Below are 14152 nucleotides of genomic sequence, written 5' to 3'. Positions count from 1 at the left end.
TCAGAGAACGTATAAAAGAACTGAAACTCTATTGTTTCTTGTATCTCTGCAACAACAGCACCAGTGGTGGGGGGGGGGGTCGAAGTAAGTGATACCGTCATTAACGTTAGCCTTGTAATCGTGGGGTCCCGGGTTCGATTCCCGGCGGTGCCCGAATTTATAACTTGTGTTGGGCAAGGCCGTGGTCTAGGCAACACGGAGTTTTCCTCCGTGGCATCCCAACAATTACTCCATTCACACACAGAAGAAGGCAATGGCAAACCACTTCTGGATCATCTGCCAAGAACGTATATGAACAGGTCCCAGTCCGAGAAAAGGATGGAAGGATCCTGTTCATATGAACCTGTCGTCAGACAGAACACTAAATAATAATAAGATGAGGTGGTCTAGCGGTTAGAACGCTGGCCTTGTAATCCTGGGGGTCTCGGGTTCGATTCCCGGCGGTGCCCGAATTTATAACTTGTGCTGGGCAAGGCATTGGTCTAGGCAACACGGAGTTTTCCTCCGGGGGCTTCCCCGGTTTCTCCGTGGCATCCCAACAATTACTCCATTCACACACAGAAGAAGGCAATGGCAAACCACTTCTGGATCATCTGCCAAGAACGTATATGAACAGGTCCCAGTCCGAGAAAAGGATGGAAGGATCCTGTTCATATGGACCTGTCGTCAGACAGAACACTAAATAATAATAAGATGAGGTGGTCTAGCGGTTAGAACGCTGGCCTTGTAATCCTGGGGGTCTCGGGTTCGATTCCCGGCGGTGCCCGAATTTATAACTTGTGCTGGGCAAGGCATTGGTCTAGGCAACACGGAGTTTTCCTCCGGGGGCTTCCCCGGTTTCTCCGTGGCATCCCAACAATTACTCCATTCACACACAGAAGAAGGCAATGGCAAACCACTTCTGGATCATCTGCCAAGAACGTATATGAACAGGTCCCAGTCCGAGAAAAGGATGGAAGGATCCTGTTCATATGGACCTGTCGTCAGACAGAACACTAAATAATAATAAGATGAGGTGGTCTAGCGGTTAGAACGCTGGCCTTGTAATCCTGGGGGTCTCGGGTTCGATTCCCGGCGGTGCCCGAATTTATAACTTGTGCTGGGCAAGGCATTGGTCTAGGCAACACGGAGTTTTCCTCCGGGGGCTTCCCCGGTTTCTCCGTGGCATCCCAACAATTACTCCATTCACACACAGAAGAAGGCAATGGCAAACCACTTCTGGATCATCTGCCAAGAACGTATATGAACAGGTCCCAGTCCGAGAAAAGGATGGAAGGATCCTGTTCATATGGACCTGTCGTCAGACAGAACACTAAATAAATAAATAATTGGGCAAGCGCTCGTTCAATTTCCTTTCATAATAATAAATAATACATTTTTATTTATATTTATATGTTTTTTATTCTCCTTCTACACAGTCAGACAAATTATTAATAATTAGATCTTTTGACAATTATTTTTACTGCAAAATACAGAGTAGAGTGGGGCGTAGTCCTCAGAAACCCCCACTTATCTTTACTGGTCTGTGAGTAAGAAAACGTTTCGAACCACTGGGTTAGATGACTGGATTCTCAGATGCCCAAGATCACTGACGTTTCACAGATACATACTGTTTCCATCATCAGGGCCATAAAGTGGTTGTGATTAACACGGGGACGGGGGGGGGGCGAGTTATGACAAGATGTAGGAGAGTCTCAGGATGTCCTTATAAAAGTGACGCGGCTCAGGGGGGCTTCTCCACCTGGCACCCCCGGCAAACACCAAAACAAAATCAGAACTGTAAAGGATGTTCTCAGGACCAGCAAACAGAGATTTGACGACGGCCACCTTCCGGGTTGCCGTGCCGGGGAGTACGGTAAAGTTTATCATTCATGTCCTGATGACGGAGGCAGCGAGGACCTCTTAAATGTCAGTAAACTTGTACCAGATCGCACACAGGGGCAACGACCCAGACGACAGCCATCTTCAGACTGACCACCGTGAAAACCTCGACTCCTTCAAAAAGAGATTTGATGGTACGGACGATATCCTCGGACGCCCTCTGAGCACGACGGAAGAAATCAGCAGAGTTCGTCCGTAATATTAAGTCTCTCCGTGCTGGTCCTGAGGACAGGTTTGACCTGCTCAAAACTGTGCCTATATCTGAACCAAATTTTTCATTCACAGCTTACTTATCACTCTGATGATGAAGGCAGTAAGCTCCTTTGAGATGTCAGTATAAACTTCCACCGACTATACACCGCGACATTCCGGAGGTTCAATTGTTCGGTGGTCTTGTAAGTGTCCGCGTCAGCCCTGGTTGAACGGAGGTCACGCTCAATATTTATCATCCGTCGATTTTCAATCTGCCTAACGGCGTCTGGCATTTGTCGTGTTACTTTTAAATAGGTTCTTAATATTCATTTTACTTAAATAACTCTTTTTTCCATCAACAGTTGTTTTAGATTCTTTCACTTTTAGTGTAGCCTTCGTAATCTAAAAATGAACAAAAATGTTTTGTAAATTTTGCAATAAATTACAGTAAATCTAAAAGATTTCAGTACATTTAATAAATCAAACCAAAGCTTAAGAATTGACTTGAAAAGTCCAAACTGAAGTTTACATGATTTTCTTCAGTCTCTACAGTCAGATGACAGGTTGCATTTTGAAAGATGATCCTTCCAAATATTTAATTATCCACCAATCATAACCGTCTTCATATTTCATTTAACATTATTTGCGATTTGTTTAAATTTTGTAAAAAAAAGTGATGATCAAATGTAAATCGAACATTTCGATAGAGAACATCATTTAATATATTTTAAATATTTAAATGTTAATTATAGTAATATTTTAATATTTAATAGGAATTTTATTGTGATTAGACTGACAAGATTTAAAAAAAATATATATTTATCACAATATGACGCAACTTTATCATCTCATTATTTGCGATACAAAAGGAAATTTGTAATAATCCGTAAATAGTCCGAATACGTAAAAAGTACTTCTTTATTCGTAACTTCGGGTACCTTGTCTCTCTCTCTCTGCTGCTCTTCTAGTAAGTTTCGCGCCACAATTTGAAATGCTCTGTTCTTCATCTCCTGTCGATTTTCTCTCGTCCGTGTGAATTCCATCTCTTTTTTTGGTCTGTAATTTGAAATTAGCGATGCCTGCAAATCAACCACCTGGAACCCAGAAATTAAAAAAAAAAGAGATACATGTTGTTAAGGCAGCTTACCCAAAAGCTTTGAACAAATTTATACATTTAATTCTAAAAATATTTTCAGGTGATTTTGCCTGTACTCTAGTACGGCTGTGAAATATCGCCTTTGTCTCGTGAAAAGAGGACACGTAAGTGTTCGGAACAGAACGTCCAGTAGAGTACCAGGACCTGTGAGGGTTCAGGAACTTCACAATTTATAAACGCAGTCTATTTTTTGGTTTAGTCAAATCAACGTCGTTATACTGACAACAAAATACATAATCAATATTGGTGGAGCACCGTCTGATGGACACAGAAAGAAATGAAGAAGATGAAACAATTTTTGAAGCTCCATAAAATATCGAGAGATACGAGAAACAGGGATTTTTCAGACGCATCACGAAATAGACTTTGTATATGCAGACTGAGAAAAGGAGATGAGTGAAATGGAAGGGGCAATTTGTCTGATTTAGAAGAGGGAGAAGGCAGTGAAGAGAAGATCTGGAATGGGAGAAGAATGAGTGGGTGAAGAATAAGGAGAACAAAAAGGAAAATGAGTGAGAGAAAGAGGACACTGATATATATATATATATATATATATATATATATATATATATATATAGCGAACACTTCAAATTTAGACGTAAAGTCATATACGAAATTCACACATTACAGCGACATACCTGTTGCTGTACCTCAGCGACTTGCGTCTGGACCAGCTTAACGACGTTATATAAATTTTCTGCTCTGTCTCGTCCTTCTTGCCGAAGCTCTGTGAGTTGCGCTAAGACTTCCTTAAGGATGCCACGTATGTCATCCAGATCTCTGTTACCCCTATCTTGCCTGTTATGCAGAGCATTCTGTGATCGGCTGCACACATTGAGAAAAACAAGAAAAACTTATAAATTTTGACCACTTTCGAGATCTATTCAAATATAAGGGGGTTATAATAAAACTGATCTTAGAGGGAGGAACAGGTAGAAACTATATTCTGTATAGGAGCACACAGGATATCCTCAAGTGTTATCTGCAACGTGTACTTAAAAGTAATAAATCTGCCACATCTCTTAAAAATAGATTATTCACGCATTTCAAAACCATTATAATTTTTAAATTCAAAAACCATAAATTCACAATTCCCATATTTGAACCACTGTACGTAAACAAATTCTATCTTTGATATTTCCATCTTTGGACATCAGAGTGCAGCACCTCAAAGGCTTTCCTCCAGTTTGTTATCAATGATCACAGGATATTCTAAAGTATGACTTTGAGGTAGAGTCCAATGGCACAACACCCATTTCAAATTTCATCCAAATCTGTCCAGTGCTTCTCAAGTTGCCACCTGGGTAACCATTATTTATTTATTTGTAGTGTTCTGTCTGACGACAGGTCCATATGAACAGGATCCTTCCATCCTTTTCTCGGACTGGGACCTGTTCATATACGTTCTTGGCAGATGATCCAGAAGTGGTTTGCCATTGCCTTCTTCTGTGTGTGAATGGAGTAATTGTTGGGATGCCACGGAGGAAAACTCCGTGTTGCCTAGACCACGGCCTTGCCCAACACAAGTTATAAATTCGGGCACCGCCGGGAATCGAACCCGAGACCCCCAGGATTACAAGGCCAGCGTTCTAACCGCTAGACCACCGTGGCAGATGGGTAACCATTATAAACAAACAAGAATTTATAACCTATTGGTCTTTCCAATGTGGAATTCGACCTGTCTCTCCAAATCGAGAACCTGTTGAACAACTGCCTGAGCTATGGCATAGTCTAGCTCAGTGGTCCCCAACATTTTTACGCCTACGGACACATTTGAGAGTTTATGAGATCGTGGCGGGCACCAACCAATTAAAAAGCCAAATTTTGTTTTCTCTGGACAAATAAGAAATGGACACCAAATAATACACAAAACAACACGACGTTTAATGACACAAGAAACCACGCGATCAAAAATACGTAGTTTTATAAGTACAATTATTATTACTCAAGTGGGAAGTTAGTGTGATGTTTGGCACTGCATTTCATCAGCCAGTTTTTCAAATTTGGGAATGTAGGATGATGTTTCTGCTCGTAAACATTCGTCAGTAAGTCGAGATCTGTGCTTTGATTTTATGATGTTCGTGGTTGAACAGCCTTCATTATTTAGTATAACCTCTTTCCGTAACAACGAGGGCACCCAAAAAAAGCCTTATCGGGCACCGCGTTGGGGACCGCTGGTCTAGCTAGTCAAATTGACAGCCGGTTAGCTTAGACAGCGAAGTAGCTAACTATCTGAAGAAAGTAATTAATTAAACTAAAGTTTCTTGGTCCTGTATCGGTAGACATATCCTACCTTGAGACCTGTTCACCTTTTGGCTTCTGAATGTCAAAATCTAATTTTCTCTGACAATCCACAGTTGCCACCCCTGAGCTTTCTTCCATAATATCAGGCACCCTAGAATGAAAGTTTTTACTATAGACATAAAATCTTTTCTGAGCTGGAAGAAATTGAAATTAACGAGTCAGTTTTGTGGTAATTTTTCATAGCTTGTCACAAGAATATACGCTGTAAGTGTTTGAAAACAATATTTAAGAACTTGGGAACGAGGTTGATAATTAAAATGATCTATGCATTATAAAATTTAGAACAGACTGAATTTTAAATATGTCTGCTATCATTAAGTTTTCCAACCTTTTATACTTGCAGGTGTTCTCGTAAAGTACAAATTAAAATATATAAAACTATAATTTTTACCTTCGGTCTTAATGGATGTCAAATTTTACATCTCGCTCAAAAGGAAAAATGATGGTTTGCAAAGGAAATACTGGGGAAAAGTGTTTAGATCTGAGCAAGATGTCGAAACAGAAATTTACAATTCACAGTTTAATTTATCACTTAACATTGCCAGGGTCTGTAATCAAGGTACATCATGGAGAAACATGTAGCACAAATGCGGTAAGCAAGAAATGAATCTATAATTGTAATCTGTAAACCCAATAACTGTACAGACAAGATAATACTCGGGAGACGTAGGATGACGATTATGTTAAAACAGAGAATAAATTATTTTGGGATAAAATCATATTACGGACTTTTGCGAATACAGCGATGAACATTTGGGTGGCATAACAACAAGGAATTTTATCAGATGAGTATAATCTTTTCAAGGAAAAGTCTATGCCATGGAATTAGTTAGGAAAATGTACTTCAGGCTTGGATTATACCACGTTGAAGAAAATGAAAAACAAACCACGATGTACGAGTGTCCCTAATCATCCTCCATTCTTCCTTTGCATCTCTGTAGATCTTGATCTGATCCTTTGCCTTGTGGGGACTTGAATATTTTTTCGTTGTTGGTCGTCCTTCTGTCACTTTAATCTGAGGCTGGAGATGGGTAATTTCATGTTTGGGTCTAGATAACCTGCGCTCCGAAATGTTCGATGACTGTCGAACTTTCTTTGAAACCTTCAAAAGAAAAAATAAATCATCGGAATTTGTTGATTTATTATTATTTAGTGTTCTGTCTGACGACAGGTCCATATGAACAGGATCCTTCCATCCTTTTCTCGGACTGGGATCTGTTCATATACGTTCTTGGCAGATGATCCAGAAGTGGTTTGCCATTGCCTTCTTCTGTGTGTGAATGGATTGTTGGGATGCCACGGAGGAAAACTCCGTGTTGCCTAGACCACGGCCTTGCCCAACACAAGTTATAAATTCGGGCACCGCCGGGAATCGAACCCGAGACCCCAGGATTACAAGGCCAGCGTTCTAACCGCTAGACCACCGTGGCGGTTAATTTGTTGATTAGATGAGCCTAAATCATTGCATTTAAATTATAATGGTGTTTGGTTAAAGAGTTGTGATATATCAGTGGACAGAATGAGGTAGGTGATTAAGGAAAATATAAAGAAAATATATTAATTAGCCAGTACAGATTAACAATATAAGTAGATAACATGAAAGTTATGTCTTTCACAGGGCAATTCCTGTAAGATCAATTTGTCATTGTCGATGTCATACTTAAAAACGGTACGCATTTTAAAATGTGTGAAATCGATAGATTAATGTTGTTACCTTGTAATATTTATTCTTGCTGCCCTCGTCCTGACCATCATCCAGTTCTGCAGCGAAGGGCTGCAGTTCCTGGGACAGGCTCGTATTCTCAAGCTCGTCAGAGTTTAGACCTGCAACATTTTTTCACGTGTAAAATTATTTTTAGAAAACAATTCTCATTCGGAATTTCCATATAACAGTGACACGTGGTCCGCGAAGACAAATGTTAAAGATGGAAATTAATAAAGGAGAGGAAAGGAAATGAAGAGAAACTAAAGAGAATGAAGATAGGACCGAATGGAAGAGGAGAATTGAGGAAGAAGGAATGAATATGGAGAAAGAAATAGAAATGCAATAGAAAGAATTAATGTTAGTAGAAGACATAAACAACAACAAAATAATGACGTATTTATTTATTTGTCTTATTGTTTGATGATATTGTCATTAATGAAGACTATATAGCATGAAATGATAGGATGATTAATGAATCGAAAAGGATCTGTGGAAATTGTGGCCTAATTTAAGGGATTATCCTGATATTTGGCTGGAAAGACTTGGAAAATTTGGCAAAGCGGGATTAAAAATAAGAAAGCAGGAGGGAAAGAAACAAAGAGAAACAAGAATGAAAGAAAGTGAAACAGAAAACCACAAAGAAAGAGAGAGAGGGGGGGAAAGATGACGAAACAAACAATGAATCTCCTGTCACGTTTGTTTTGCAGGAAACTTGTGGCTAAGACTTCTTATTCTATGGCTCTCCGGTCAATATTTGGTCCATCTGTCCGAGGCTTTGATCGAGGTCTCGAAACATCTTCCTTTTTACGGTGCAAAGTTGTTAGCCTTGCGACCAACCCCCAACCTGGAGGACCAGGGGGTACCTGTCTTAGTCTGACCTCTCCCCCTAGGGAGACCCTACCAGTAGCTCTTGGGGTCACTGAGGTACTCGAGCCCCACCACCACGACAAGGTGAGGTACAGCTGGCTGAAATTCTGACTCAGTGAATGACCAGCTCTGTGGTTTGAAAACTAATAGACTAACTGACTAATTTTATATCTCATTAACTTAGTGACTACATAACTCATCAACTGGCTGACTCAATCTCTGATCCCCGATTGATTGATACCCTGATTCAGTCATGACTGTTTTATTCTTTGAATGATTACTGAGATTGACAACAGAAGACGCTTCCAAAATGTGTGGAACTTATTTAAGAATTGTGAGTATGTAGCTCAAAGTATGCACTGAGCATAATATTTATTCTCTGGAAACTGCCATAAAGATGATTTAGCTTACCCTCAATTAAGTCGGATTCATATTCTTCTTTATCTTGATCTCTGTAATTAGGTTGTGACTGTCGATAAGTTATAGGAGTACTCTTAGTGTTACAATTAATCACTTTAACTTCTTCCACTGGTCCTAAATCAATCCCTGTCAAATTCAGTACTCTCTTATGCAGATCAACAAGGCTATTGTACAGTTTCATAAAATTCGCCTGAAATAAAAACACGGGATTATTAATGATTGTAGCGAGACAATTGCATTTAAAATCACTATATGGGCTTATGGTTCATTGTAGCATTAATTGCTCTGGTGGTCGTGGTGTTCATTTACAGGCATACGAGCCATTCTGTAGATAACAGATAAAGTCTGATTTAAGATTAATGTAAAATAGCGGCTACTTGGACCAATAATAGTTTTGGTACATTCCCCCCGCTGGCCTTGTAATCCTGGGGGTCTCGGGTTCGATTCCCGGCGGTGCCCGAATTTATAACTTGTGTTGGGCAAGGCCGTGGTCTAGGCAACACGGAGTTTTCCTCCGTGGCATCCCAACAATTACTCCATTCACACACAGAAGAAGGCAATGGCAAACCACTTCTGGATCATCTGCCAAGAACGCATATGAACAGGTCCCAGTCCGAGAAAAGGATGGAAGGATCCTGTTCATATGGACCTGTCGTCAGACAGAACACTAAACAAACAAAAGCTCTCTTCCCCTCCAATACCAAGTTTCATAAAAAAATGAAAAATGTAGATGAAATACGCGCAGTCACTTATGTACTTCATACAAAGAAAGCATAATATGGAAAGTAAGCAATGGAGATTCTCACCTGTTCTTTAAGATACGTTACTTTTTCTGAATAAAAATATGTATTTTTCTTGCGAAACAGCGCATCCAAACGCTTCAGCTCCGTAATATCCTTGACAGGTTTTCTTGCTATATTTGCTTTTGGAACTGGAGCTGCAGTCTTCTTGGATTTCTGTCCGTATTGTGATTTATAAGGCGCATTAACTTGCTTAATCTCTTTAATCTGCATTTTACTGCCCTCATCTCTGGGCAGGATAGCTCCAGTATGGTCCTGAAAGAAATTTGATTACAGGATATAGGAAAATTAAGTTACCTAATATTCAAAGTACAAGTACCAGGCCGTGAACCTCATTATTATATATATATATATATATATATATATATATATATATATATATATATACAGGCTGAGTCAGAAGTATGTTAATAAACTTTGTGTGCGTGTTCCAGGATCAAAAATAAGGAATAATGTTCCTATGAACATGGGGTCGTAAATGTTTCATTTTCGAAATAATAACCAAAAATAATTTTCAATGTTTGCCTTTATTGCCAAGTATAAGGACAGGGATGTTTCTTTATAACAGATGCTCAAAGGTTGTTCCTCCATTCTCCGCACATGCCCGAGCACGACGTACACACCAGAATTTCCTCGAATCATCTGCACACGTTCCCATAGGTCGTCTTCATTGTTTATGGGTGTTGCATAAACGACGGACTGCAAGTGACCCCACAGATAAAAGTCCAATGGAGTCAGGTCCGGTGACCTCGGTGGCCATGCTACTGGGCCACCACGCCCAATCCATCGCTGAGGGTATTGATCATTGAGATCATCTCTGACGTGACGGGAGAAGTTTGCTGGGGCTCCGTCGTTCATAAACCACATTTGTCTTCTTGTATTCAGTGGTACATCTTCAAGGAGACGTGGCAAGTGTCTTCTTAAGAATCGCCGATATGAAGGTCATCTTAGACGCGATGGAAGCATGTGTGGACCAATACGCATGTCGCCAACAATTCTTGCACAAACTTTAATTAAAAATCTTTGCTGGAAGCTTATTTTTGGCTATTATTTCGAAAATGATACATTTGCGACCCCATTTTCATAGGAACATTATTTCTTATTTTTGATCCTGGAACACGCACACAAAGTTTGTAAATATACTTCTGACTCACCCTGTATATATGGGGGGGGGACAAGATTTTTAGACTGAATCATGGGAAGCATTTCCTGAATTTAATCAGCTCTTGATTTCATCATGAATGAAATTCTGATTTTTTAGTGTGATCCCCAAGTACTTGAATTTTTTCACACTTTCAAACAATCCATTAGCTATCCATATATTCTGGTTGTCCTGAATTCTTATGCCGAGATATGTTCATGTACTTTGTCTCTCCTCTGGACCAACATCCCTACTAGCCCTTGAGAGTGTTTCTGCGTTTACTTTTATAGTATTTATATTATCGCCCAACAGATTAATATAATCAGCATAGACCAAAATCTCATGTGTCCCATTCAATTCCAAACCACCCTGATTTTCCTAAACCTTCCTGATGGCATATTCTAAGAAAAACTGAAAATCAGTGACAATAGATCATCTCCCTGTATCAGGCATTCTGAATAGGCAATACATCAGACAAATGTTTGCCTACACAAATTTGGATACAGGTTTCACTTAAACACATTTTAATTAACCTAACCTAACCTTCTTAGGTACAGCAAATTCTATTCCTGTGAACACAGCACTGAACCTTCAGGATCTTGATCAACAGAGTGCCTGTCATTTTTTAAAGGATCCTGCCCTTGGGAGTAATTATATAAGAAAAGTTACCTTATATGCAATAGGCTTAGTCTTTGCTGTGTGTGTGAAGCGATCATTTTCAGGTCTTATAATCGGCTTTGAATTCTTAATCACTTGAGGGAGCTTCTGAATGTTGATTCTTTTTTCTTCTCTGCGCGGTTTACGAACACGAGCCTTTTTCAAACATAAAGTAATACCTAGAGCAGAATCAAAGATTGATATCAGATCGTAACACATCCAAAATAAGTAACACACACGGGTTATCACGGCTCACAATTTCCACAAAAATTAAAACATGTTACGAACTTTTTATGTTGTATCCTAATGTCAACATGATCTTTCAAACTTAAAATTCTACTCGTATTTACAGAAAATTGCATTTAAAAATGAGTAATAAGTGTCTTGTATGAAAAAATTGAACACGAGGATTCCATGTCAAATTCTTGTAGGGAAATCTCTTGAAAAAGGCCCCTTGAAAGACGGATATATATAAGGATAATATTAAAATTGATTAAGGTAGACACGTTGTGAGAGTGGGGGTGGAAGATAGTGCCAATTGTTACCACTGTATAAGTCAGTGGGATACGAGAGGACGAAAGTATCTAAAATGTGCTGCGAACTAGGCCACATCTGCTTCATTCTTACATTCTTTCCATTTCACCAGTCTCAATTTGACTTCATAAATTGTATCCAGAGCTGGTCTGGACGCAGAGGCTAGGGGAAAAATTATATGCCCCTGTCAAGGATCGAACCCCGGTCGTCCAGTCTGTAGTCAGTCACTATACCGACTGAGCTACCCCGGCTCATGAAAATAAACTCGCTACTTGTTTTTTTCTCTTAAATGCTTCAGTTAGAACACAAAGAAGATTTTTCACGTTCATGCAGTTTACCACATATACCAATTTTATTCGAAAATTGCAATGAAATGACCACAAATGCACTTTTCGGACTTTAAACGACAATATAATCCGGCCGTAAATTTGTTCGAGAACATTTTAATTCCTTATCTTAGAGGATAAAAATACTTACCGACTTCGGTTGTCATATTTCATGACGAAAATTTCTTATTTACAGAAACTAAACCTTAGAACTGTCAGTACTGCTCAAGTTCGCTTCTAAACAAACTGTTGTCGTGGATACCAACGCCAGTTTTGTAACAATGAGAGTGAATACGTCACGGTTGACAGAATAAACACAGAACAATCTGATAAGTATGGAAAAGCATGAAAACTGTTCTGCCAGCTCATAATTTTGAAAATTAAAAATAGTTACCGATTTGCTTTACCATATAAAAATGACAGATTCTTACCTGAAGAAATTAAATCACAGACCTCGCAGTAAAGTCTCAAATTCACTTGTAAACATTAAACTGTTGCTATGGATATCAACGTTAGATTTTATAACAATGAGAGTAAATACGTCTATTCTATTCTAAAAGTATGATTGCATTAAGATTCATGCTATCAAATAAGAAATATAGCATGGACAATATGTTAGATTAAATCAGGTCAAATTAAAAGATGTTTGATTAAATTATGATACAGTAAGTTCTCATATGTGGTTTGAACTTTGAAATTCGTATCATACAAAATGCACGATGCGTAGTGTTCAAAAGGTGGTGGTGCACATTTCTCAATTATATTATATTGTTAGTCTTTATCGTGTAAGTGTTGTTAGTATATATTAATGGCATTTTTAAATATTATGACACTTTGCTTCTGGAGAAAGGATGGAATAATTACTTAACCTGCAAGATAAATAAATTTCCCTCACAGAGGGAAATGTCAAGGCTGAATTATTGAATCTCATCGTTGCCAACACATGATCAAGAAAGAGGTAATGCAGTCTTTTCTATTGTAGTTTCACCTGTGGACGCATTATTGCTGATGTGTAGGTTAGGTTAGGTTAGGTTGGGTTGGGTTAGGTTATGTTAGGTTATGTTAGGTTATGTTAGGTTAGGTTAGGTTAGGTTAGGTTAGGCTAGGTTAAGTTAGGTTAGGTTATGTTAGGTTAGGTTAGCTTAGGTTGGGTTAGGTTATGTTAGGTTAGGTTAGCTTAGGTTAGGTTAGGTTATGTTATGTTAGGTTAGGTTAGCTTAGGTTGGGTTAGGTTATGTTAGGTTAGGTTAGCTTAGGTTAGGTTAGGTTATGTTATGTTAGGTTAGGTTAGCTTAGGTTGGGTTAGGTTAGGTTAGGTTAGGTTAGCTTAGGTTAGGTTAGGTTATGTTATGTTAGGTTAGGTTAGCTTAGGTTGGGTTAGGTTAGGTTAGGTTAGGTTAGCTTAGGTTAGGTTAGGTTATGTTATGTTAGGTTAGGTTAGCTTAGGTTAGGTTATGTTATGTTAGGTTAGGTTAGCTTAGGTTGGGTTAGGTTATGTTAGGTTAGGTTAGCTTAGGTTAGGTTAGGTTATGTTATGTTAGGTTAGGTTAGCTTAGGTTGGGTTAGGTTAGGTTAGGTTAGGTTTGGCTTCTGCATGTTTTAGAACCTTGTTATGACGATGAGTAGAATACAATTTATTTATTACATTCCATAGAACCTTCATAGGCCTAAGGATATATATAGAACATGTCATGGCACAACTGTACCACTTGCTTCTAATGCTAATATTCAATCTTGGTTATAATGTCATCCAAGGGACCAGAGAAATTGTGTCGTTATAAACGAGTGCCATTCTAACCGATGAAGGGATTAAATCAAATTTCAATAAGAAATAAATAGGATCTTTTCGCACAGCAATCAAATTTACTTTAAATATAAACTAGATCTTATTTTCCATATGGATTGAATTGTGAAATTATGTAAATCAAATTACCGGCACATCAACTTTCTTCTTTTCACTCGCAGTTTGTTTTATCACATTAAAGTTGTCCTCCACACTTAACACTTTTCATTTCTCTCCAACTTCAACCATTCTGTCTGTTTGCAAAGCCTGTTTGTTACTGAAGCTACAGTACTTTTTCCGAGGGTACTGAGAGATTAGAGCACTCAAGGCCACTCAGTGTTGTTTAAAAGGGGTCTTTGTTATAGTTTTTATTATTATTATTATTA

General features: G+C 38.8%; 1 protein-coding gene across 2 annotated transcripts; it reads right to left on the bottom strand.

The window, feature by feature from the left end:
• Positions 1 to 1385: 1385 nt before the first annotated feature.
• On the bottom strand, positions 1386 to 12487 carry LOC110841569 (uncharacterized). 2 transcript variants are annotated; one of them, XM_022087242.2, is made up of 10 exons: positions 12415 to 12487; positions 11136 to 11302; positions 9332 to 9580; positions 8517 to 8715; positions 7248 to 7357; positions 6421 to 6635; positions 5523 to 5624; positions 3868 to 4054; positions 3012 to 3167; positions 1386 to 2475 (listed from the first exon to the last, which is right to left on the bottom strand). In XM_022087242.2, the coding sequence occupies exons 3-10, from the start codon at positions 9536 to 9538 to the stop codon at positions 2350 to 2352; spliced, it is 1302 nt and encodes a 433-aa protein (XP_021942934.1). In that variant the 5' UTR covers positions 9539 to 9580; positions 11136 to 11302; positions 12415 to 12487; the 3' UTR covers positions 1386 to 2349. The 2 variants fall into 2 exon arrangements, with proteins under 2 accessions (XP_021942934.1, XP_021942933.1); XM_022087241.2 differs by lacking the exon at positions 12415 to 12487 and adding an exon at positions 12135 to 12232.
• Positions 12488 to 14152: the final 1665 nt, after the last annotated feature.

The sequence above is a fragment of the Zootermopsis nevadensis genome, unplaced genomic scaffold (assembly GCF_977971745.1).
Source record: "Zootermopsis nevadensis isolate Lab colony 2312 unplaced genomic scaffold, Znev_1.0 Znev_ptg000022l, whole genome shotgun sequence".
NCBI classification, from domain to species: domain Eukaryota; kingdom Metazoa; phylum Arthropoda; class Insecta; order Blattodea; family Termopsidae; genus Zootermopsis; species Zootermopsis nevadensis.
Note: the sequence above shows the minus strand (reverse complement) of the source record. Positions and strands in the feature narration are given on the sequence as shown.

Excerpts from the sequence above, each read along its gene's own strand:
- LOC110841569 (XM_022087241.2), bottom strand. Across the intron at positions 5,625-6,420 it reads AGGGACACTCGTACATCGTG|GGTGCCTGATATTATGGAAG; the intron begins GTTTGTTTTTCA and ends CTTTCATTCTAG. Across the intron at positions 2,476-3,011 it reads AGCAGAGAGAGAGAGACAAG|ATTACGAAGGCTACACTAAA; the intron begins GTACCCGAAGTT and ends GTTCATTTTTAG.